At 39.6% G+C, this 25,338-nt stretch overlaps 1 protein-coding gene across 1 annotated transcript in view; it reads left to right on the top strand.

Moving 5' to 3' along the window:
- The window catches only part of OPN5 (opsin 5), a gene marked incomplete at both ends in the record, with an annotated part of 73,062 nt that overhangs the window by 15,791 nt on the left and 31,933 nt on the right, over nt 1-25,338 (top strand). The window contains 2 exons of the mRNA XM_084890465.1: nt 8,266-8,507; nt 12,489-12,546. Of these exons, the coding sequence (XP_084746591.1) occupies nt 8,266-8,507; nt 12,489-12,546 (300 nt within the window). The remainder of the gene's footprint in view (nt 1-8,265; nt 8,508-12,488; nt 12,547-25,338) is intronic.

Genomic DNA, 25,338 nt, shown 5'->3' with positions numbered 1-25,338 from the left:
TGCAGTGGAAAAACTGGCTCCTACAGCACACGCGTCCCTTAAATTGCTCACATAATAAGCCTAATGCCCCAAGTCCTTCAAGTCTCTGGGTGCGGATACTCAAAGTCATTTTAATCCCACTCAAAACCCTCTTCTCTGATGTATTTTCTCTCTCGTAAATTTCCAGTTTCTTTTTATAAAACTCAGATGCGGAGAAATGAATGTTTTACATCTCTAGATATTTTGGCTTTTAAAAACCTTCACACAAGGCAATGAAGGAGGCTCTTGCTGCTTCTTTGCTGCTTCTTTACAGAGGGAGGTGGTGGAGTCACAGGAAGGGGATGCCAGAAGCATAGATGAATTTTTTCCAGATTTAGTAGGCAAAGTCTATTAGTACTTCATATGTATTCATTTAACAGATGTAGATCAGCTATAGTGTCCCATATCTATAGTTAGTTTCTAGATCTTGTGGGTACTCAGCTTTCTCTTAATTTTTCTATTTTCTCTAAAATCCCTGCCTAGTTTAAGCCCCTCTGTAGGGCATCAGAGCACTTGGCAGGTTTATGTTACTGAATCTCATGTTTGTTGCTCTTTTTTGAAAGATAGTAGTAGGTGAGGGCAAGCACTGTTTGCTGCTGCCCTCCACAGCCTGGTGCCTGCTAGATGCTTAATCAAGATTGCTGTAATGAATACGTAATTGCATAAATGAAGTTAGCCTAATTATATTTGATGAGTTTTAAGCAGTCCCTTGACCCCTGGCTTCAGACCCTCTTTCCCTTTTATTCCTGAGGATGTGTTTTGTTTTGCTTTGTTTTTTCACCATGATTGTAAATGATTTTTTTAAAATTCATGAACATAAATGTCTGCTTCCCTCAAAGGATTTCTCTCCTTTGTTGCTCATCAAGTGTTATTTGTCATTGATGATTTGGATTTAGGGAACCCCATGTGAATTCTAAGGGTAGTCTGTAATAAGGCTGACTGCACTGCTTTATTTTTTCACCTAATTAATTAACTTATTTTATCTGTTTCTTCTTAACTTAAATGTCACTTCCCAGAGAAATATCCCCTGATTGAACTCGTCTTCTTATTATAATACTAAGGGCCCAGTGCAGGAAATTTGTGCACTGGGGAGGCGTCTCTCAGCCCAGCCTGCCCCCCTCACATACTGGAAACCCTAAGGGGATGTCCTAGTGATGGTTTAGGCCCACTCCCTGTTGGGAGCAGACCTAAGCCCCAGTCTGGCCTCCCTTTGTGGGAGGCCACCAGGCTGATCAGGGGAAGGCGCCAACCCCATCACCCCTGCTATTGCAGCCACTGCCAGTCACCACAGCCGCCAAGGTATTTTCATCAACATGGACTCCAGTCCCTTCACCATGAAAAATGGGAACTTTCTTTAGGCGTTTTCAAGATGTGTCTTTCATAGGATATGACATTTCTTTCTTTATTTTTCTTTTTATTCTCACCTGAGGATATGTTTCCATTGATTCCCGCCCCCTCCCTTCCTCTGATCCCATGCTCAGCCCCTGCCCAAGCCTAAAGCCTCCACCCCAGGGCTCCTCCCTCCTTCCCTCTCTGAACTTTAGTTTTCTCATCTATGAAAAAAAAAGCTGGGGGAGGGGGATTAAGTGAAAACTAAGTTACCTTCTAAAACTCAGAGGTTTGCTCTGCAGGCATGGCTCAATGATTGAGCATCAACCTATGAACCAGGATGGTTCGATTCCCAGTCAAGGCACATGCCCAGGTTTTAGGCTCCATTCCCAGTGGGAGGTGTGCAGAAGGTAGCCAATCAATGATTCTCTCTCATCATTGATGTTTCTCTCCTCCTTTCTGAAATCAATAAAAATATATTAAAAATTAAATAAATACAACTCTGGGATTCTGTGAAAATGGCTGGATTGGTTGGATTATTTAAAGGTTTGTGGTGCCAGTTTGGCTCAATGGGTAGAGCATCATGTTGCCTGTGGACCAAAGGGTCCTAGATTTGATTCAGGTCTGGGCATGTACCTTGATTGCAGGCTCCTCCCCGGCCCAAGTCCTAGTTGGGGTGAATGCAGGAGGCAACCAATGTATTTCTCTCACATTGATATTTCTCTCTATCTTTCCCTCACTCTTCCACTTTCTCTAAAAATTGATGGAAAATTATCCTCAGGTGAGGATTAAAAAAAAAGAATCTGTGGTCTCTTATTTCTAAAACCACCTGGCCTCCCTACCTGAGTGCCTGAGTATTTACCCATCTTGGTTCATTTGTAATGAAGTGAACTTTCCCTTGTCTTATTGAACCAGCTACTTATAAATGTACTAGAGGCCTGAAGCATGAAACTCATGCACAGGTACGGCCCCTAGGCCTGGCCTGTGATCAGGGCTATCTTCCCAGGCTGCTGGCAGCCAGCCCCACCGCCCCCACCACCCACCTCCAGTTCCCTGTTCCCATTGGGAGATTGGAGTCTGCTGGCCTGGGGGAGGAACTGAGAGATTGGTCAGTAAGCCCTGATTGGGCAATGCCTGTGGGCTGGGGGCAGCTCCTGCATTGAGTATCTGCTTCCTGGTGGTCAGTGCACATCATAGTGACTGGTTGTTCTGCCATCTGGTTGATTTGCATATTACACTTTTATATGTATGGATATTTTCTGTTCCCTATGCCAGGCATGACCTCATTGGGGAATATTGTGTTCAGTTTTAGATAAAAACTCTAAAATACAGATGCATGGAGTGACATGACCTAATTACACCCTCTCTTCTCAACAAGCTTCCGCTTGTTTATAGAGTAGTGGTATTTTAAGATTTGAGAAAATTGCAACTGGGAAGTGTAGAATTCTGCTTCTTCTTCTTCTTTTTTTTTTTTTTTTTTTTTTTTTTTTTTTTTTTTTTTTAGTACGAATTGATGTTCTCTACTTGGATCACAACCAGGGCTGACATATGGCAGACTCACCAAAGCTCTCAAGAGCTTTTTTTCTAGAAAAGTGTTTAAAGGAGGGTTTTGGACAGTTAGCTTTAGTTGTCATTCTGCTGATAACATAGAAGGAAGGAAGAAATTCAAACTAGATATTCTTAGAGTTGCTGAATTAGTTAATTTCTTAAAGGTGATGTGAAAGGTTAATATCACCACCCTTGCTTTTCTAGAGATGAGAGGTCTGGGGGCCAAAGGAGGGAGATCATGATGTCAAGTTCTCTGCCTTCCTCAGTACCATTGGAAGTATCACTCAATGACAAGTATCACTCAAGGCTGGAGTCTTATAACTGGCATCTACTACTGCATTACTATCTTTTGATATCATTTCCCTCCTCAAATTGGGAGCAAATCAATAAAATTGCTAGCTAGACCCAAGTAAAAAAAAAAAAAATCAAAACCAAATTTTATTATTTCTATGCTCCTGTCAATTATAGGACCCTCGCCTTGGAAATGTGTGCTGGATGGTTCAGGTGTGTTGTGTCCAACATCAAACCCTATAATTGGACAATTTACTTTCAGCCCTATTGTTATAATTGGTTAATTCATTGGACTTGATCCATACGGGCAATATTAGTTCCATGACACTTGATGCCAGCCTGCACTGGAGCTGAAAAGCAACGATATCCCTTGGTCTCTGCAGCAAGATGGTTTTGAAAGGAACTGGCCTGCAGATGTGGTTCTTTTGTAGAAGCTAAACACATATTCTGTGATTTTTTTTTCCCTCCCACAAAAATTGCCCAATTTAAAAATTTAAAGTTTTACTGCTTTCCCAGTGAACCAAAAAGCAGTGATAAAGGTGCGGCAATTAAAACTAAACAACTTAGAGCAAGCAGACAGGTACAGGCGCCCATGTTATAATGGGTTTAATGATATCTGGGAGGAAAAATTCTGGAAAACAGTAACGAGGACACATTTAGAAATGAGGAGGGCAAAGAACAGACTGCAGAAATGATTAAACATCTTGAGTAGAAAACTGAGTAGAAAGTTCTGGGAAAACTGAGTGCTACATGAAAGTTTTGGAAGATTTTGTAGAATATATCTTAAAACAGGTTGAATATTTTAATGTTTAACATTTTGTGTAATGTATTTTAACATGAGAAAGTTAAAAATAATGAACATTCCTCATTTTTACTTCGTATTCACTTCAAAAACCCAAGTAACATTCTTTAATAGCTTTAAAATCCAGAGTTCCTTAGCTCTTTTTGCTTTAAACCTGTTTTCTAGTCATTCACTTTAAAGTATTTAGCTTTATTCTAATCTCAGAAAAACCACACTGATTTATTTGCTGTGTTTAAAAACTACAGTGGTTTAATTCTCCTATGCCCTTTTAAAAGGGATGACAGAATGAAAATGTTTTTGGTCCTTCCTGTTGCTCATTGCACACACCCATGATAGCAGAAAATATGTAAAATGAGGACTAAGTGCCAATCTACTTTTTGTCAATGACTTTGGCAGCAATACAGAAAACAGCTTTTCATTAAGATACTGTGAAATAAAAACCTCACCAAAATGAGAAGGAATTGTACTAAGTTAAGTGCCCAGACATCTGCTAAAGCAAGTTTTATTTGTATAGTTATTATTTAGTGGGGGTTTGAAAATATATATATATATATATATACCCTTAGTGTGAGCCTAGGGGCCTCCATTTAATTTACAAACAAAACTCACACCAATTAATCTCACCTGGGTAATCTGCATAAAATGGAAAAGAAGCAAGCAGGTAAGTGCTTGTGTGCAGTATGGTTGATCTCTTATCTCCCCCATGTCTCCCTATCCTCCCCACTGTAATTTGATAGTTTGCTGCTTTACTGTCTCTGTATCTATCTTTTTGTGCTCAGGATCTTAATACAAGGTTGCAGAACAGGTGTGTGTGTGTGTGTGTGTGTGTGTGTGTGTGTGTGTGATGGTATGGGCGTGTGTGGTATGCCTGGTTTGTAACTGTGAAACACAGGTGAGAATTTGGGCTCAGGACCTTAACACAAGGCTGCAGAACAGGCTTCAGGACCCGGGGGAGGTCTGGGTTAACTTGACTCATCTTCTTGGGATTAGATTTTCTATTTGCAAAATGGAGTGAAATTAAATATTGTTGAGAGAGGTTTTGTTGTTGTTTTGCTGCAGTTCCATTTTAAAGATGAGCCTTGAACTTTCTGGGTGAAATTCTAGAACCTGCGACTTAAGGATAGATTTGCTTGTTATTTGGCACATCTCACATTCCCGGGCTCATTCACGCTGCTGACAGGCTGTTCGCAGGCCAAGCAAACTGAGGGGTATGGGCAGTTCCTGCATGCAACACTCTCTGCTCCCACAAAGCATGTTAAAATGCACATGCACACAAATGACTTTGCTGTAAAAAATATTTATCCAACTAGATTTCTATTATTATTTTTATTGACTTTTAGAGGGAGAGGCAGGGAAGGAGGGAGGGAGGGAGGGAGAGAGAGAGAGAGAGAGAGAGAGAGAGAGAGAGAGAGAGAGAGAGAGAGAGAGAGAGAGAGAGACTCATTATTGATCCTCTACACCCATTCTTCATGACCTTGCTGTTGGGAATGTTATTTTACTTCTAAATAAGGGGAGGGAGAAAAGAAGTGGCCCCTGGCCTCAGATAGCTCTGTCCAGGGCTTTAGGGAACTCAAAGATAAAAAGGAAGGTCCATTTTTCCTAGAAATCCTTGGTGAGTTTGATTACACTTTTTGTAGTCATGTGCCCCTCCCTTTTCCTGCTACTGCAGCCCTGGGCATGCAGTCCTGTGGTCAACCTGGTCATGTGATGCCTGGTCCATAGAACAGCCGAGGGGTGGGAAGGGAGGCTGGCAGTGCTAAGGTACAGGATATACTGACTAGAGGAACATAAAATCTAACAAACAAAACCAGATATCCTCTACATAGCAGACTGATTTGACTATAGATAGTTCCATTATAGCAGGTCCTTGAATAATGTTTTGTTCAATGTCATTTTGTCACATTGTTGAAGAGATGAGATATTGTAGGAACTTTACTCTTATTTATATCAATTAGCCTACGGTAAAGTTGGTTTTGTTAAAAGTTGTTTCACTTATAATTGTAGACCTATTGATGTTGTTAAGTAGTTATCTAACAGAAAGAATATTCTAGTAGGTAACCGTGTAAGGATAATTTGAAGTTAGTATACTTTCCCTCAATGAGGACCTGAAATAGCTCAAGTTTAAATAAAATTAAAACCAGCCCTAGTGGATTTGGGTCAGTGGATGGAGCATTGACCCATGGACTGAAGGGTCTCAAGTTTGTTATGGTCAGGGCACATACTTGGTTGCAGGCTAGGCCCTGGTCTGGGCCTTTGTGGAATTAATGTGTATCTCTCTCACATTGATGTTTCTTTCTCTGTGTCTCTCTTCCTCCCTTCCCCTCTCTCTTATAGTCAATGAAAGGATATCCTCAGGTGAGAATTAACAAAACAAAACAAAAAAACCTGATAAGAGTAATAATTCTATGTGGGCAGAGATTGTGTCTGCTTCATTCATTGCTCTATCCTCAACACAAAACATGCAAGAGATGCTTAATAATACTTTTGATTGTTTTTCTCAATTGTAAGAATAAACAATGACCTTTCTACCTCCTGGTTTCCTCCTCCTCATTTCATTTTACAGGTTAATCTTCCTAAGCACGGCTCTCAGTATGTTCCCTGCTCAAAAACCTACTAGTGCCTCAGAGCATATGGAATTAGGTGCAAGCTCAGTTATTTGTTATACAAATACATGGATGCTATCTTTTTTTCAGTGCTATCTTCCTTTGCTGCTATTTCATATGCCAAATGTATTACTCACCCATTCCTGTATGAACTTCACACATATCTGTCTATGCCTTTGCTCACACTGGCTTCACTACTGTTTCTTTGTTTCCCCTTGCCAACATGAAGATCATATGTTACATCCCTCATGAAACTCAATATGTCCCATAGCATGTAGTTTTGTCCTCCTGGCACTTAACTCCTATACAAGCTTCTCCTGTAGTTATTTGTTTTTTAGGCAGTAGTCGGCAAACTGAGGCTCGCGAGCCACATACGGCTCGCTAGCTGAGGTTTGCCACTCGGTTGACTAATGAGTTTGCTGACCACTGACCTAGACTCTCCATTCCAATAATTACAGGCTGTTATTGTTCCTTGTGATTAAGCCCCTATCCCAGTGGTCAGCAAACTCAGTCAACAGAGCAGTAAACAGGGGCTCTCGAGCCTCAGTTTGCCCAACACTGTTCTAGAGGGATACAGCCAGGCACAAAGTGTACAGGTACCTCCACAACACTTGCTAGTGTCTCTTGCCCAAAGCACTTTCTAAAAGAACTTGCTGAATTAAAGTGAGATGATCTATTCTATAGGGTCAGGTAGTTGCAGGACATTAATTAAAACTACATTACTAAAGGGACTGAATTGCAGATTGTGAAAAATTAGACAGGATATTCTAAATACTATTTCTTTTTTTCTTTGTTAATCCTCACCAGAGGAAGATATTTTTTCCATTATTTTTTTTAAGAGAGTGGAAAGAAGGGGTGAGAGAGTGAGAGAGAAACATCAATGTAAAGAGACATATCATTTAGTTGCTTCCTGTATGCAACCAACCAGGGTGAGGATTGAACTGAAGCCCAGGTACAGCCCTTGGGTACTCAGGCTGTCACTCTAATCACTGCTCAGGGCTTAAATACTATTTCTAATTATTCTTTGGCCTGAAAGTTAAGAGGCCTCTAAAGTAAATATATTTTTGTGAGAGAGAACAGGGCTTTCTGGAAAAGTCTCTTTTATACAACTGTGTCACTTTAGTTTAAGCTTGGTGATTCTTTTACTTTGTAGCTAGTGAATTTCCATGATCTGAGCCTCAAAAGTAAGAAAGACTTGAGCCAAAAGAAATAACATTTAATAGAAATCTCTGAACAAGATTCATATTAGAATTTCAAATAAGGACAGAGTTTCTAAGTTTCCTGAGGCAAATATGAGTGATTTAAAATTTCATCAAGGTGAGCATATTTTCCATCTAGTTTTTAACTCAACGTGGGCTCAGAAGTCTGGAAATTGCATGATTTCCTGCGTTCATGTAGACACAGTTGGAAAGTGTTCATAGGGTTAAACTTTGGGCCTTTGGGCATATTCAAATTCTGGAGTGAAGAATAAATGAAATGGGTTAAGTGGAATAAAGAATTGTAATAACTTCTCCTGGCCTAACATTCCAGATGTTCATATGAAATGATTCCTACAGACAGGAGAAATGGAAAGATAATAGACTTTATTGAATATACATAAGCTACCTGCCTTTCTGCCACACCAGTATTCCCAGCAGGTGTCTTGATTTTGTTGACTGTTGCTTCTCTCACCAGGTGGCCATGTTGATTTGTGCTGGCTTTTTGATTGCCTGGATTCCTTACGCAGTGGTCTCTGTGTGGTCAGCTTTTGGAAGGCCAGACTCCATCCCCATACAGCTCTCTGTGGTGCCAACCCTACTTGCAAAATCATCAGCAATGTACAACCCCATCATCTACCAGGTCATCGATTACAAACTTGCCTGTTGCCAAACTCGTGGTTTGAGAGCAAACAAGAAGAAATCTTTGGAAAACTTCAGGTAAAATTTCAGAAGCTGGAAATGAGTGATACACTTTGGTTTCAGTATCTCCTGGGGTTCAAGCCACTCCAATGTGCTTTCTACTTACGCTTAGTGCTTATCACTTAGGAGTAGTGTAGGAAGGGCTTTCTTTTCTTTTCATTTTTTAAAATATATTTTATTGATTTTTACAGAGAGGAACGAAGAGGGATAGAGTTAGAAACATCAATGAAAGAGAAACATCAATCAGCTGCCTCCTGCACACCCCGCACTGGGGATGTGCCACAACCAAGGTACATGCCCTTGACTGGAATCAAACCTGGGACCCTTCTGTCCACAGGCCGACCTTCCATCCACTGAGCCAAACCTAATAGGACAGGTGGGCTTTATTTTCTTCATCAAAATTCCTGAAATCAGTTAATGATATATGTAGAAGATGATGACGTGAGAATGAAAAAAGTGATTCTAGTTCATATATATATATATATATATATATATATATATATATATATATTATATCTTATTTTTCAATTAAAGTTTACAATTAATGTTATTCAGTGTTAGTTTCAGACGTACAGCACAATGGCTAGAAAATAATATACTTTACAGAGCAGTCTCCCCAAATGTTTCATGTACCCACATGGCCCCATTCATGGTTATCACAATATTATTGGCTATATTTCCTATGCTCTATTCTGTAACTACCAAAGTGTACTGCCTAATCCCTTTACCTTTTTCTGTTTTTGATTGTAGAGCAACTAAGATATGAACCTTGTGTTCATTTGCACAACCATTATGTATCACTCTTCCTTATCTAGGACCAAAGCCATTTAACTCCAAGACTATGGTCCTACATGGCACTGATCCAAAATTAAGTTCTCACAACAGAAAAGATTCTCCTATTTGGGGACATTTCTATCACTAGCTAAGAGTATAATATTTGGGCAGGCAAAGATAGGAGAGAAGGGAGATGACATTTTTCACTAGGCCAGGTTATTTTATTTTCACAAGAGCCTTGTGTTATCACTTCTCTTATCTTCTTCAGAAAAGGAAACTGAGGTTAAGTGAGCTGCCCCAATTCACCTAGGCAGGAAGTAGCAGATCAGGGATTTTAATTCAGGTCTATTGGGTTTCAAAATTCATTCTCATTGATCTATGCTGATTCTGCTTCACAATGAACAAGTGAGTTTGGGGATCCAGGACCATTTTCCCTAAAGGCTCAGGGTAGGTAAAGAGTTGAGGATTATACATGGTCTTCTGTGTCCAGTCAGGGCCAATCTCAGCAGTAGAATATGGAATAGGTACCTGAATTTATGATCTGAGGTGAGGGCTATTGAGAAGGCCCCAGGTTCTCTGAGCCCACTTTTTTTTCTTACTCACTTGAGGTCTAGTTATTTTTCAAAACTATTTTCTGCAAGTAAGTAGGAAACAGAAGTGGGGTTGGGGGTAGAACTATGAGAAGATGTGGCTTTTTAATCTTGTTCTTTCACTGTGCTTAAGTGACCAATGTTTTGACCTTTTGTTTCCTCACCATGTAGTTACAGAATCAAATGAAAAAGATAAAATGAAAATACAAATAAAAGGAAGTTTTGTTATTTTTGTTATGGTACAGGGGAAGAAATGCACAATATGGAAGTAGAAGATCAGCATTTTTTTTTTTATTGATTTTGCTATTTTCAATAAGTCTAAAATTTGGGGGCAAATTAACAACTTAGAGCCCAGAACTGGAATGACCTGAAAGTCCTATTCATGTTCCTAAATTGTAAGAATTACACATGTGAAATACATGTGAAAAGGGCTAAATAACAACTGCTAACCCTTTTCCTCCCTCCCCCCCCCCCCCACGCACACACACATTGCTGGTTTTTAATGCCTTCTCTGTTGAATTGAAACAAAAATCAAATACTAAACCAAAATGCATCTATTTTGGAAGTAATAACACTTTGCCCTTATCAACTATTAATATTCTACTATAAATAAGGTAGAGAGAATACTTTTAATAGAGCAGTTATGAGAGAAAATAATGGGGCACTTCTGAAAGAAATGGAAATTTAACAAGAAGGGCTGAAGGCAAATTTCATCTACCTCATAATTTTGCCTTAAATTGACTCTGTGTACTGCACATTCACTCACATACATATTTAACATACAAGAATGAAAGACAGGAAGTTATGTGAAAGAAAGTGGCTTAAGGCTACAAACCTTTAGAGAAATCAACCAGGAGAGAGACAGTTCAGTACACCTGCTCCATTAGCCATTCATAGGAAATATGGCCATTGCTTTGCCAGAGGAGGACAAGGGCTGTTTCCTTACTCCAGAGCTTCAGCTTTCAGTGGAAACAGTAGGCAGTCATGCTGAAGCAAGGAGGAGCCCTTAGATTCTAGGGTTGAAGCATCTTCAGGGGAGGTACGCTAAGAAGGATCTGCTTCAGACCAAGGCAGAAGGGTGAGAAGTGGCCACCAGAGGTTTCTTTATAACTTTCCAAAGGAAAAACAAACAAAAAGAACCCTGTTTATCTTTGTTGCTATTAAGCTAAGATGTTGTTATTAATAATAGTGTAAATAATCTGCGTTTTCTGATTATCTTAGGCTCTACAGCAGCGGTTCTCAACCTGTGGGTCAACTAGCAGGGTCACCTAAGACCATTGGAAAACACAGATATTTACATTATGATTCATAACAAAGTAGCAATGAAAATAATTTTATGGTTGGGGGTCACCACAACATAAGGAACTATATTAAAGGGTCATGGCATTAGAAAGGTTAAGAACCACTGCTCTAGAGACATAGATTGATTCAAAGAAAAGAGCTAATGTGTTGAATATGAGTTAACTCACCCCCACACCAGCCCCAAAATTAAGCTGATAAAGGGAAAAATATGTCCAAGACCCATTTTTGAAATGGAATTTATTTACCCTCTCCCCACCTCACTCACCCACACACACAGGGTGTCCAAGTACAGCTCCTGTATTTTGTAATTTTTTTTTCTCCACCTTGTTGCATGTAAGAGACATTGGAAAATTTTTGAAAAATTACTGTAGCCGGACATCACCTGCAGAGATTTGGCTTTAACTGGTCTTGACTGGGGCTGAGCTTCAGTTGGTTGGTTGTTTAACTCTCCCAGGTGATTCTCATTTACAGGTACAGTTGCCAGCCAGTGAACCCGAGTCTAGAAAGGAAGGCATTAGCAAAGCTCATGGAATCATAGCCTTTCACCCATGGTCACTGATTGTTAGTGACAGTTGACCCAGAAAGCAGATGCTAAGACAATCTTAGATGGAATAGAAAAGTTCTAAAGTTTAAAAGACACTTGAGGTATTTGGTGAAGATCAAAACATTTTACATTCCTAGGATTTTAGTAAAGATAAGGAAGAACAGAGCCCTAAATTCCGCATTGTTATTGCAATCATACTTCTCCTGACTACCTTAGGTTAATGCTGTCTTCAAAAAGAATGTTCTTTCAGTAGGTGAGTCACAGGGTGCAACTGAATGGTAGACAGGTACAGTGATTTTTATTTCCCCCTAGAGGACAGCAAAACCACTAGAGCACAGGAAATGTGGCACTGACAAATAGCATGTTTTTGAAAAGCTCTACTCAAGGGATACTTTTACTTTGAGAATTCTAAATTGAATTATTACTTTTTATACTTTTGAAAAATAAGTTTTTATTGATTTTAGAAAGAGAGGAATAGAGAGGGAGAGGGAGAGATAAAAAGAGAACCGCTAATGAGAAGCATAGATCAGCTGCCTTCTGCATGCTGGGGATAGAGCCCTCAACCTGGGTATGTGCCCTGACCTGGAATAAAGCCCAAGATCTCTCAATGGACAGGTTGATGCTCAACCAACTGAGCCACATCAGCAAGGCTTATTTTTATCTTTTTAACCCAACTCTTGTGCATATAATATTCTTGGTAGTCAATGTTGATATGACGTGCATATATATGTGTACATGTATATATGCAAATAAAATGCATACTAAATTGCATTGTTCTTCTCTCTCTAGGCTGCACACTATAACCACTGTCAGGGAGACTTCTGCTGTGCTGGAAATCCATCAGGAGGTATGAAGATGGACACAGCATCACATGGACACCATTGTCATTTCTCTGCCACTTCACTGCTGTTAATGTTTAATTGTGAACACACTTTTCTCTGTGTTATATTTTTATATTTTCTACACTATTCCTCTTTCTCCTTAAGCCAGGATTTACTGGGAAATATTCCAATGGTCAAAAGGAATCTAGATGATAAGATCCTGCTTAAGTAATATTTCTAGAAAGAGTCTCCTTAGAATTCTCTTTTTATTACTATTTTAAAACCTATTGTGATGCCAAACAGTGTTAAGTCCAAGATATGAAGAAACATGTTTAAAAGTTTTATTTATGAGGGTAGTATTTAATTCCATTGTATCGTCATTGTTATTTCTTAAGGCAGGCAGTTTCTGGGGTTCAGGGAGGCAGGTGATCACCGGGATCCTGTGCTGGACCGTGGCTTTCACTGGTAGTTGTTTTGATTCTCACAGCCACTCTCTTCTGATGCAGACAGAGGTGCCAAATCTAATGGTAGAGATTCTACAAAGCCGTCCTCTGGGGAAATCAATTTTGCCTTAATTCCCCAAAAGCTCTCTGGTATCTCAGAATTTGAGGACTGAAATAATTTGAGAAGTGATGATAATTTTACCAGTGTGGGTTTTTCTCATTAAATTCTACATGCTAATATAGTGGGTGTAATAGGCCATTAGCAACTATAATTATTCCAGAAACAAATTTAGAGAAAATAACAATATATGTGTTGTTTCATTGTTTGTTACCTTTATTCTTTCTTGTGCCTGTCTTTTGTTTTCAATAAATACCTTGTAAGGTTTATAGGTAATGAGCTACAGATAAAAATGAGAGAGAATTTCAAAGGATGATAGATCCATGTCTTTTAAGAGTTAATGAAGGGGCAGGCATGTAAATACTAGGTACAAATTGGTCTTCAATTCACTGTCTGCTAGTATACTTGATCTTCTTTCCTAATACAAGGAGTAGGGCCAACCTATTTTAACTCAAGCCCTAGGCAGGTATTGTCCCAGTTCTCCTGCCCCATCCACCTCCTCCTTCTGCTTGAATCTAAGCCCTGTTCACCAAATCTGATCCTACCTTTCTGATCATATCTGATGAGAGAAGTGAGAAAGGAAAGAGAGATACCCCTCTAGAGCCACCAATAATCTCTCCATTCTTTGCATTCAAGTATTTATAGAGAACTAGAGGCCTGGTGCACGAATTCATATACCTGTGGGGTCCCTTGGCCTGGCCTACAGGATGAGGCTGAAACCAGCTCTCCGGCATTTCCTGAGGGGTCCTGCATTGTGAGAGGGCATAGGCTAGGCCGAAGGACCCCACCAGTGCACAATCAGGGCCAGGGAGGGACATAGGAGGTTGGCCAGCTGGGAGGGACCATGGGACGGCTCCAGGGTATATCTGGCCTGTCTTGCTCAGTCCCATTTGTTCGGACCCCAGCAGCAAGATCATCTATTGGTTGGAGCTTCTTTCTACTGGTCAGTGCATGTCATAGCAAATGGTAAACAAAACAACTGTCTGCCCCCTGGTGGTCAGTGCACATCATAGCATGCAGTTGAATGGCCTTAACATATTAAAATATTATGCTTTAATTGGTTGAATGGTCAACTTGACAAACGGACACTTAGCATATTAAGCTTTTATTATATAGGATGGGACCCTCCTCCAATATTTAGTCCTGGTACATTGCACCGTCAATTTCTTTGTTTTCATTTTCTCTAGAGTTGGGGTGGGGGTGAGGAATGAGCTGATGTGGAGCAGTAGTTTAAGATTAGTACTGAATAGATGTGTGTATAAAACAGGCTTTATGATTACAGCAAGAGAAGGGACAATTCTGCCTGGGACTTAGGACTGCTTAACAAGTCTGAAGAAAAGACAGAATTGTCAAGAGAATAGAGAGACAAGGGACTTTTAGGCAGAGGGTAAAGTACAGAGGTGTGAAAGCATGTGGGGCCACAGGTGGATGGGACACAGATCAGAGCACAGAATATCTGCCTATGTCTGCACCCAAACTCAGTGCCCTCGGCAAACCTGTGAAATGGGAATAGTAACAACTGTTTATTCACAGAATTTTGAGGCTTAAATGGTATAAAAAACACCATGACTGAGGAAGTACCCTCTACATATAGCAATTGCTATAAATATTATTAAGGTGGGTGCTGGTAGTCAGAGGTGGGGCTGGAAATGGTCATTAGGCAGGGCACAAGGGGCTTTGTTTATGCTTTTATATGAATTTTACCTTGAACACAATGGAGAGACCCTGCGGGATTTTAGGTAGGAGAAAGAAGTGATGAGATTCACAATTTTGAAAAAGATCAGTCTTATAGCAGTGTGAGGGTGATGTTCCTGAGTGGGGTTGGGGTTCAAGATTAGGGGTTGGGAGATCAGTTATGTGGCTTCCCCAAGAACTTACAATTTATGAGAATCTGAATTAAGGAATGATAATAGAAGTGGAGATGAGAGTATTATAGGTTTACAGTATTTTCAGAAGTAGAAAATTTTAGTCATTGATTGCATTGTGAATTGAAGGAGTCAAGGATGACAAGGGGCCTCTGCTTAGGAAATAGAGAGGATAAGGATGTCACAGAACGAAAAATGCAGGCAAGGGAGTGGGATGGGACAAACAATTCCTTACATTTGAGATTTGTTGAACACAGAGTTTCCACAACCCAGGTGACGCTATTTAAAATGGGAGTTAAAAATAATCTAAAGGCATACCCTATGAGAGAAGGAGTATAGAGTTTGGGAGTTAAGAAGGTAAGACAAAACTGTTAAGGGAGACTTTGCCATTTCAGCCAATCTGAAGGAAATTAAGTGAATGCATTTTTGTTTGTTTTGTTTTGTTGTTTTGTTTTTGTTTTTGAGGAAGTGTTAATGGAAGGAAGAAGAAGAGGGGACATTCAGAGTAATGTTGCTTTGTCTATAAGGTAGAATTTAACAGACATTGCATAGAAGTCCCCAAAGATAGATCAAATGCTGTGTTTAATTAGCTTTTTAACTAGAATACCTTTAGCATACCTTTAAAAAGCATGATTAAGAAAGGACTAGCATAGTTGTGGGATGTTGAGTGGGGGGATGAAGTTAAGTACTAGAAGTTGTGGAGGTAAGTCCAAAATTAATTTCTGTTTCCAATTTGAAAATCATGATTTAAAAAGTGATCTTCCATGCTTTGGTTTCTTATATTTATTTATTTTATAATATTCTGGGAACTGGGAGGTACCAGAGTTGTTAACAGAGTTGATAGGGAAGGAGGAAGCTGGTTCTGTGGGTAAATGGAGAAAAAGATTGGTCCTGGAGGGTGGCTTTTTATACACCAGGCTATCCTTATCCGGGGGCTTCCAATGATTTCAGAAAGTTCTGTGTAGTCCCCAAACACTTCTACAAATTCAATTTAAGCTTAATTTAGTTTAAAAGAAGGTATATGACCTTGGTGTGCTGGTGGGTTTGTGTGTGACATAGGCTTTAAAACTTTGAACAGATACTATGTTCTCCTTTAGGGTCTCATAAAAGGCCCAGTGCCTGGCATGGGAAGGGTATGATTCAGGAAGTACTTAGAAGTGTGTGGTAAAATATTAAATGGAGAATGTAAAATCCTAGATCTTTGATTTATTCTATATTTTAAATTCACTTGCTTCTACTGACCTCTGTTTAAATATGACCTGTCTCATTAATGAAAGAATGAATATATAAATTTGTGATGTGGGAATCAAGAATAGAAATGCCCTATTCATCTGAAAGGTTGTATTTCAAAGTCATAATAAAATCTAAATATATTTTTATTTTTCCAAGTAAAGTGAAGCAATCTAAATAATAAAAGTGGAATATGCAAATCAACCAAACAGCAGAATGACCATCAGGATGACCTTCTGGATGACCTTTTGGACAAAACCAGTGCTGTGAGGGCCCAGGCAGCCAGGGCTGTGAAAATTTGCAAAAATTTCATACATCAGTCCTCAAGTAGACATATATTATGTAATAAAACCTAGTTTTTTGAGTCTTAGAAATGCATTTGTCTCAGGATTTAAGGGTTATATTTGTTTGATCTAAAATGGTAACTAATTTTTTTTTGTCTCATTTATTTTTTTTCCTTGAAAAACACATTGACACCTTCAATGAGCTTTAGAAATATGAACCCCAAAGCCACCAATGGGAATGCTTCTCCATTAAGTTAGGGCAAATGAGGGAGGAAGGATGAGGAGAGGGAGAGAAGAAGAGAATGGGAGTAAGCTGACAAATACTGAAGGGATCACTGATGCCTGTGTAACAAAGTGTCTTAAAGACTACAGAAATGTCCCGGATATTTTATACAGAGTGAAGATGTATGTGTGTCATTATAGAAAAAAAGCTTAGTGAAAGTAATATCAATTTTGATTTAATAACTAATTTTGTAGAGAGAGAGGCAGGCCTTTTGCCCAGAAGACCAAAGAGTTGGCCATTCTGTGCTCCTCTTGTGAAAAAGGGGCAGATAAGAATCAATGTAAGAGCTATAGGGGGTGTGGTGAGATAATACATTGGAGGACATCACTAATCTCAAACCATTAGCTCCCACCACATAATAAAACCACTGGTCACTACTGTGACCTTGAATGATTTTTTTAAAGATTATATAATTTCAACATCTATCTTTATTAGGTTATGAAACTTTGTGGAGTATATTCCGAAAATAATTTTACCCAATAGATTTAAATAAAAAAAATTAAGTACTTTTCTCAGTTCTTTGAACGTGCTTTTCTTAATGCCAGATGAATCAGATAATATAGAAATCAATTGTAGGGATCAGTTTGATTATAGACTACTAGTGACCCAGTGTACAGATTCGTGCACATTTAATCAGAAGGTAATCATTGGGATGGGACTGGGTAAGATGGGCTGGACACGCCCTGGAGCCAACCTTCTGAGGTCCCTCCCTGGTGTCTACGGAATAAGCGGAGTCCCTCTGGGAGGCTGTGGTACAGGGTGTGGAACACAAACACAAGTGTGGAGTAAACCAGATTTGGGACAACAGTGCCCCAGCAACAACATAACCCACAGCCCAAGGTGAAATCGCGCAGCCCCATGAGGAACTGGGCTTCTTCCTCTCTGGTTTCAGGTGTGTCACCAGAGAACTACTGCTGTCAAGTCACTGCAGCTGGGTAGCTCCTGCATTGAGCATCTGCCCCCTGGAGGTCAATGTGTCTCATAGCGACCAGTTGGACAAATACTTAGCATATTAACATTTTATATATGTAAATATGTATATATAGTTTATACATATACTTCATATGTATAAAACTCTCATATATATATGACAGCCTCTAAAATAGACAGACATTACATGAAACATATTTGAGAGCAAAAATTAATCCAGACTGTATTTTGTTTATATATATATATATATATATATATATATATATATATATATATATAAACAAAATGTGTGTGTGTATATATATATATGTGTGTATATATATATATATATATATATATATATATATATATAATAGCCAATTATTGCATACACTCATTCAGTTTTGAATTCAGGAAACTTTTATTAAGTGATTGTAGTATACCCTATTATTGGAAGATACAAAAGGAAGGGAGGATGTGCTCACAGTTTTTTAAGAATTTGGGGGTTTGGGCAGTCTTGACCTTTATCTATAGTGTACTAGTAAATGGCTTTAATGTTAGTAATTTTTATTTTTATTATTTTTTTTATTGATTTCAAAGAGGAAGGGAGAGAGAGAGAAACCAGTAATGAGAGAGAACCATCCATCAGCTGCCTCCTGCATACCCCCTACTGGGGATTGAGCCTGCAACCCAGGCATGTGCCCTGACCTGGAATCAAACTGTAAACTCTGTAACCTCCTGGTCATAAGTTGACTTTCAACCACTGAGCCACACTGACTGCGCAATGGAGTAATTTTTAGATGGGGCTCTTTAGACACCACTACGTTTACTTTGATGGGATACTTTGAGAAACTGCAAAATGTCAGGACAGATCTCTGTACTGGGATGAGGAAAGAAATATGGGGCTTTCACCAAATCCTTCAGAACAGATTCATTCTGGGGCATTGCTTAGTTTGAGCATAAGAAAAGTTCACGAGTCCACATTCTTTTCCAAGATACAACACGTTTTGGCTGGCTATGTGATTTAGGCCGCCGTGAATTACACATTTTTCTCCCAAACCATTGCAAGGACATCAGGGAGGCAGTGCAGTACGGAAGTACAGATTAATTGCTAAGTTAGCCAGACCTGATCTCAAACTCAGGCTCTGCCGTTTACCAGCGATGCTATAATGAATAAATTACTTGATCACTCAGTCCTCAGTTATCTTGGCTGTGAAACAGCAACAGCCTTACCTCATTAAGATTTGCTGTGAGCAATTTGAGTGAAATTTGTAAGTTTTATAGGACACTCTGCGCTCATTGAAAGTATAGCATCAAAGAAAGTATCATTATCATCTTATTGAAGAACCATAGGATTATTCCAAATGGGTTCTGTGAACTTTTTCCTAAAGGTGGTAGGAGAGTGTTCTTCAAGAAGCCTGGCCACTGTAGACCTGAGAGATGTCCCAACTGTTTGAGAAGTTGACAAGCATGAGACCCAGCTCCTGTGGGTGTGGCCACTGGTGACTGCCACAGGGAGCTGCCAGTGTCAGGGACTGCCACCTTGGGAAAGGCTTGCCCTTTTTAGTCATGGCTGGGGACAGCTGGAAGAGCATGAGGCCAAGAGAGTAGGGGTTTACTGTATGCCAGTGGGAGTTTTCCTGGGAATAGAAGGGAGTCAGAGCACCTTGTCTATTTAGCTCTAATTGAAGGGTCAAGATCATCAGCCTTTTTGTAGACACCTTGCTGAGAATCCTATAATTCCCCACCATCGATCTCTGTAGGGAAAGAGGCAGAATCATAAATTATCTTTGGGGTTCACAATAGTTACAGAAATTCTCCAAAAGTTACCTGGCCCTATGGTTCTGAAATAGAGAGTACATTGAAAGCAGAGGTTTGTCTAGGATTTGTAACTTGCTACTGATTATGTATGGTGTTGTATATATTGTGGCCCAAATCCTTGTTGCCCAGAGTGTGGTCCTTAGACCTAGAGCCTGGCTATTTACTCGAAGCTGGTTGGGTACACAGAATTTGGGCTTCAACCCTGACCTATTGAATCAGAATCTGCAGTTAACAAGGTGATTTGCATGTCCATTAAAGTTGATTCAGTCAATGGATGTCAAAACTAATGTGGTTCCTAGTGTTTCCTTAATTGGGTGTGGTAACAAGCAGAACTTGTCTGAGTAATAGTGACCTAGCCAATGGGCTGCTGGCATAAGAGCAGGAAATTGGTCACTTCAAAGTATCCATGAGTATGTATGGGTAAAATACACATATTTTATGAAAAAACTCGGAGAGTCCCTATATGCAATGACTATGGTGTCTCATTTCTCTGGCATGGTTAAGGAAATCAGGTTCAAAGTAACTGAGAAGAGTGCTTCAAAATATGAATTTTCTCTGAGAACACTCTCTTAGCTGTGCCTCCCTTTTATATCCACAAAAACTCAGGACAACAGCACAATATGATACCGGGTGTCTCAGGGGAGAGCTCTGATTAGTCTGGGGGCAAGGACCCATCCTTCCCCCCAAGAAATCAGCGGAGGGGAGGAAAGGCTTTGGTTAAAATAGCACATTCCTCACACACAGTAGTATTGGTGGAGACTGACTGCTCAGAGCTAACTTGCTCAGAAAGGAGGATATTTTTCCTTGATACTAAAAGTTGCATTCTTGTAAGTATTTCCCATTTTGAAAGAGTCATTCACTCGTAACACCCACCCTCTTCACATAACACACAGACCCAAATGAACAAAATCTAATTTTGTGACAGGAACAAAAAAAAAAAAAAAAAGCATCTGATCCGTTTTTGAAAAATGAGCCATTTTGGCAGCAACATGTGGGATTTCTCCAAACTGCCTCGGATTAAATCTGAAGCTACAAATTTTGACATTTCATCCATGTCAAAGCAAAGCCACGTGTGAGCCCAGACTTATAAAAAGCTTTAAAGCATGGGAAGTGAGGAATAACAGCCTGAAGGCTGCAAGTTGATCTCAGCACTCCAGGCAGCGGGGGAAACTGGCACTCTTCTCTAAATATAGGGCCCGGCCCGAACACTGCCAAGCTAGTGTTTTGCAGTCACTTGCTGCTGGTGGAATCCAAAAGAGAACCTAATTCTGTAGTTGAGCCTGAATGTGGGGCATGGAGGAGGCTTAGTTTAAGGTAGAGATGAAAGCAGATACTCCAAAAAAGATGATACTTCTCCAAAGAAGGGGAGGATGCCTCAAGGTGTGAGAATTCCCCAAACCACCCATTTCTTTAGAGAATTTTTCTGTTATCATTAGCTGAGACAGCTGGACAGATACCCATGAGGAGTCTGCAATAGAAGGTGTGAGCTGGGAATAGACAGTCTGGAAATAAGCATTCAGGTCAGCCTGGGAGTCAGGAGACCAGGTAAGTGTTGTAAGAAGCAACCGACTCAAAGTAGTTTGTTGCAAGAGTCAAAACTTGGAAAGTGTAGTCTTTATACCTAAATCCTAGGTATTTCTTTGGAGCTGGTTAGGTACACAGAACTTGGGCCTCAACCCTGACCTACTGAATCAGAATCTGCAATTCTACAAGGTGATTTGCATGTCCATCAAATTTGGCCTAGTCAGTGGTTATGTTACAGAAATACACTGGTAGTTAAGATTGATGTGGATATGAAATCGGATGTGGTAACAGTTAGTACCCCAGCCAACAAGCAGCTAGTGTAAGAGCAGGGAGCTGGGGTCAAGTGGGTAAGGCAGAATTGAGAGGGAAATTGGAGCTACACTGAGACAGTGAAAGAGCAAGAGAATTTCCTGTCTCATGCTGAGTTGAAGCAGCCACTTCTGGTCCAGGCCCCGTAGGTAGATACAGCTGTTTGGAGGATCTAATATGCTGAGGGGACTATGTGAGCTGAGGAGATAATGACTTCTTTTGGGGAAACTCTACAAAATATATCTGCTTGCAAAAGTGGATATAAAAAAGAGGCAGGCATTCACTTAGAAATGTATTTATTTATAGTTAGGTTCTGGAAAAAATACCAGAGGTAGTTAAATTGTTCTACTAACAATTTAGCATCACAAGCACTATGGCTAGAACACATAACTGTTGCCTGACCCATTGGTCACCATTAATTTCCTAGTTTGTGGTATAAATGCCATGACTAGCTAATCAGATACTGAATAATTCTGATATATATATATATATATATATATATATATATATATATATATATAGTACCAATGTGATCCTGGAGGGAAGAAATGGAGTGATTTATTCAATATTGAGCAGTTTAGTGGCTTGGTTTTATTTGATGTCATCTTAATTTAATATGATTATTAATTAACATAATTTAGCATGTAAATGAAGAGTGGTGGGAAATCATTTGAGATCATGAGTCTCAGATTCTAGCCCATTTTGTATTGATTCCAATTAATACAAATAGGTGAGATTTTTTCTTATTATGGGGGGGGATTACATGTTGAAAGGCTGTATGAAAGGTCAAAACTTGAATCACATACCAGATAAGTAAATTTCTCCAAGGAAAGTAATAACAGCTGCAATAATATTAAGTTTAACTTCTACAAACATTGTTTTAGTGCAGAGGCCAGCAAACTCCAGTCCTCAGGTCAAATCAGAGCCACTGCCTATTATGGTAAATAAAGTTTTATTGGGACACAACCACACTCATTGGTTTACATATTGTCTATGGATGCTTCACCAACCTGATCAAATTCACACAGCTATTCAGTGGAAGAGATGGGTTTCTATCTCTTTCTGGTTTCCTTCAAAGCCTGTGCCTCTGACTACTGTAGGGGTTGACAGATATTTATTCTGTGTTTATATTTTCTCCTGCTTGCTTTAGCATTCTGCTCTAGGTTTCTTATACTCCCTTGCCTGATTTACAAGCAGAATGTGAAATAAGAAATAATTTCTAGTCCATTTTTGTTATACGGGGACAAGTCGTATGGGCATGAGTTGAGGTGATGCAGGTGAGAGCAAATTCAAGTAAACATTATTTAACAAGTGCTTCCTATAGAGGAGGCTAGACAAAAAATAAGGCCTGCTACTTATATGAAAAGAGATTATTGCCTAGTAGAAAACAAGATGAGTAAGTAGATGATTTCAAAACATCATAAGGAGTGCTATGATAGAGGTGATTCAGGGAGCTGTAAGAGCATATAAGGCCTTTCCTAAACCAAATTTGGACATTCCTGGAAGAGGAAATCCCTGTGAGAAGTTGGAAGGAAGGAATTACTGGAAGGCTTTCTAAAACCAGACAGGGCTTTCTGAGGAAAGGCACACCATATGTGGAAAGGCATAGTGTGTTGTGAAGTCTCTCAAAACTATTGGGAACAGATGATCTTCACCAGGTTGGAGAAAGTTAGACTGGGCCCATGAATAGGGAGCAGATCCAAGAGGGCCTTACAGGTTAGCCTTAGGAGGTTGCATTTCATTCTAGGTAATATGTAGGCGTAAAGACAAAGACATGGGTTGGAAGAGTGTTGCACATATTCTAGACAAGAAAGAAGTACTGAACTAGAATAGTGCCCATTAGAATATCCAGGAAGGGAACATCCGGAAAGTTCAAATTTGCAGAACAAATTACATCTGGAAAAAGGGAGAAAGGAATTCCCAGAGAAACTGTATAATGTCCACTTTAATTCATAATCCCTGTCCTGGCATAGGTATGTGTGGTATGATTAGGATCTAAATGTAGTTTTGAAATTTTCCATTTATAGAAAGTTTGCTTCTTTCTGAAGCTCATTGTTTTCTTCTTTACAATGTGAATAACAAACTTATGGGTTGAGAAGAGTGCCTCTACAGTGCTCAGATACTGTCTGGCCATACTGAAAAGTAGCTTACAATGTTAGTTCTCTGACCTCACCTCCCACTCCCACTGTATTAGCAGAAAACTAATTAGCAAAGAATATCAAAATAATGATGCACCCTAAGAATATTGAAGTCAATTATGTTATCTAAATATCCCATCTACACCAATAAAAGAGAAAGATGCAAATTGACCATATCTCTGTGACACCTACCAGCCAATCAGGAGTGGGTATGCAAACTAACCCAACAAAATGGAGGGTTAATTTGCATATGCAGGCATGGAGCTAAGACTGAAGACTCAGCCTGAGGGAAGACTGAAGACTGAAGATTAAGACTGAAGACTGAAGGCTCCACTGCAGCCAGAGCCAAACCTGAAGGCTGAAGGCTTGGCTTTGCTGCAGCCCAGTTTCTGGGTGCCAGAGGAAAACTGGTGCTGGCAGCCAGGGGAAGAAAGGCCTATTGCAAGAATCTTCATGCAATGGCTCTAGTTCTAGGACAATGGTAGAGTTACCAACTATAGTGTTAGAAACCCAGGCTTTCAACATCCTCAAATGCATCCCTCAGTTTAATGAGTAAGGGACCCACTTATTACAGAACTTGGGTTTGTGAAAGCTGGTCTTAGACTTGGCTAACGGAGGTCAGACTGCATCTCAATCTGGGGTAACTGCACCCCACATCTGTAATTTGACTTGTCCTTTTATAGATGGAATGCTGGGCAAAGGTGAGTGTGAAATGGTGAAAATATATTTTTCTATAACTGACAAAGCAACCCAAAAGATTTTTCTACTAATAGGAAGGGTCATCTGATTAGGAGGCAGAGTTTGGTCCTGATGCCTTTATACAGTATCTAAGCACCTCTGTGGGGTTTCAGTCCAACTCCATTTTCAGTGAGGATAGTGTGGGCTTTCTAGACCCAGAAAGTGCCCACTCATTACAGTTCATGTGTAGATGCTTGCCCTGTCCCAGGTTCAGGTTCCCAGATGTGGGTCCCATGTAGTCAGAAACTGCCCCATTCTTGCAATTGAATTACTTCCTCCTCTTTTTTTCTTGCTTAAGGATCTTGGGAACACCCCTATTACAAGTCTGAGGGAAACAAGAAGTCAAAGTGGGGCAACCTGAATCAATATTTTATAAAAAAGAAGACTGGAAACCCATTATTACTATAGTTCAGTAGATTAGATTTTTTCTTTTTTCTTACTTGTAATATACAATAGAAACAAATAAGAAGTGTTACTTTAATTTCAAGGCTAACTCTTAGGTGAAGAAGGTCATTATGTATTGCCAGAGAGAGTGGAAACAAGAAATTTAGAGAATTGAAACAAACTTAAGCACCTTATAAATTTTCAGTGGATTGTAAACACACAAGAGATTAATAAAATCAGTCCACTAGGAGACTATGAAATGTTCGCCTTAGGAAATGACTAATGCATGAACACAAATCGTGGTGACAGGTGGGTTAGCTATATGTGAACTTTCTAAAGGTTAAGTGAACAATAACGGGATTTTGTTACTGCTCCAGAGTGAGTTTGAATCATTAAATACATGATGCAAATATGCAAGTACCTTTAATTGGGCATAATTAAAAGTAAGGAGGTATGCTTAAAACAATGACATTTAAAGCAAGAGAACAGTTAGAAAGAAGTTCCCTATGCAGCCAGAAAGTAATATTTGTTTGGTGACTTGATTGTTATTAGTAAAGATAAATCTCTTAATATAATAAATCGGGCCCTCTGCCAAGAGAAATAGGTTCTAAGCCAACTGCAAGTCCCTTGCCCTCCCTGGCCGCTGGAAACCTTAGCATTTTTGCTGAAAGGAAAGATGCTTATTACTTACTGCAGCAGATTCATTGAATGTTTGACATGTTCAGTTCTCTGTTACCCAGAGGCTGATTCTGATTTTCTTACAGCAGGCATA

This window comes from Pipistrellus hanaki (assembly GCF_964339955.1).
Source record: "Pipistrellus hanaki genome assembly, chromosome: 7".
Lineage (NCBI taxonomy): Eukaryota > Metazoa > Chordata > Mammalia > Chiroptera > Vespertilionidae > Pipistrellus > Pipistrellus hanaki.
The sequence above is the reverse complement of the archived record's forward strand: the minus strand, read 5'-3'. Positions and strand labels throughout refer to the sequence as shown.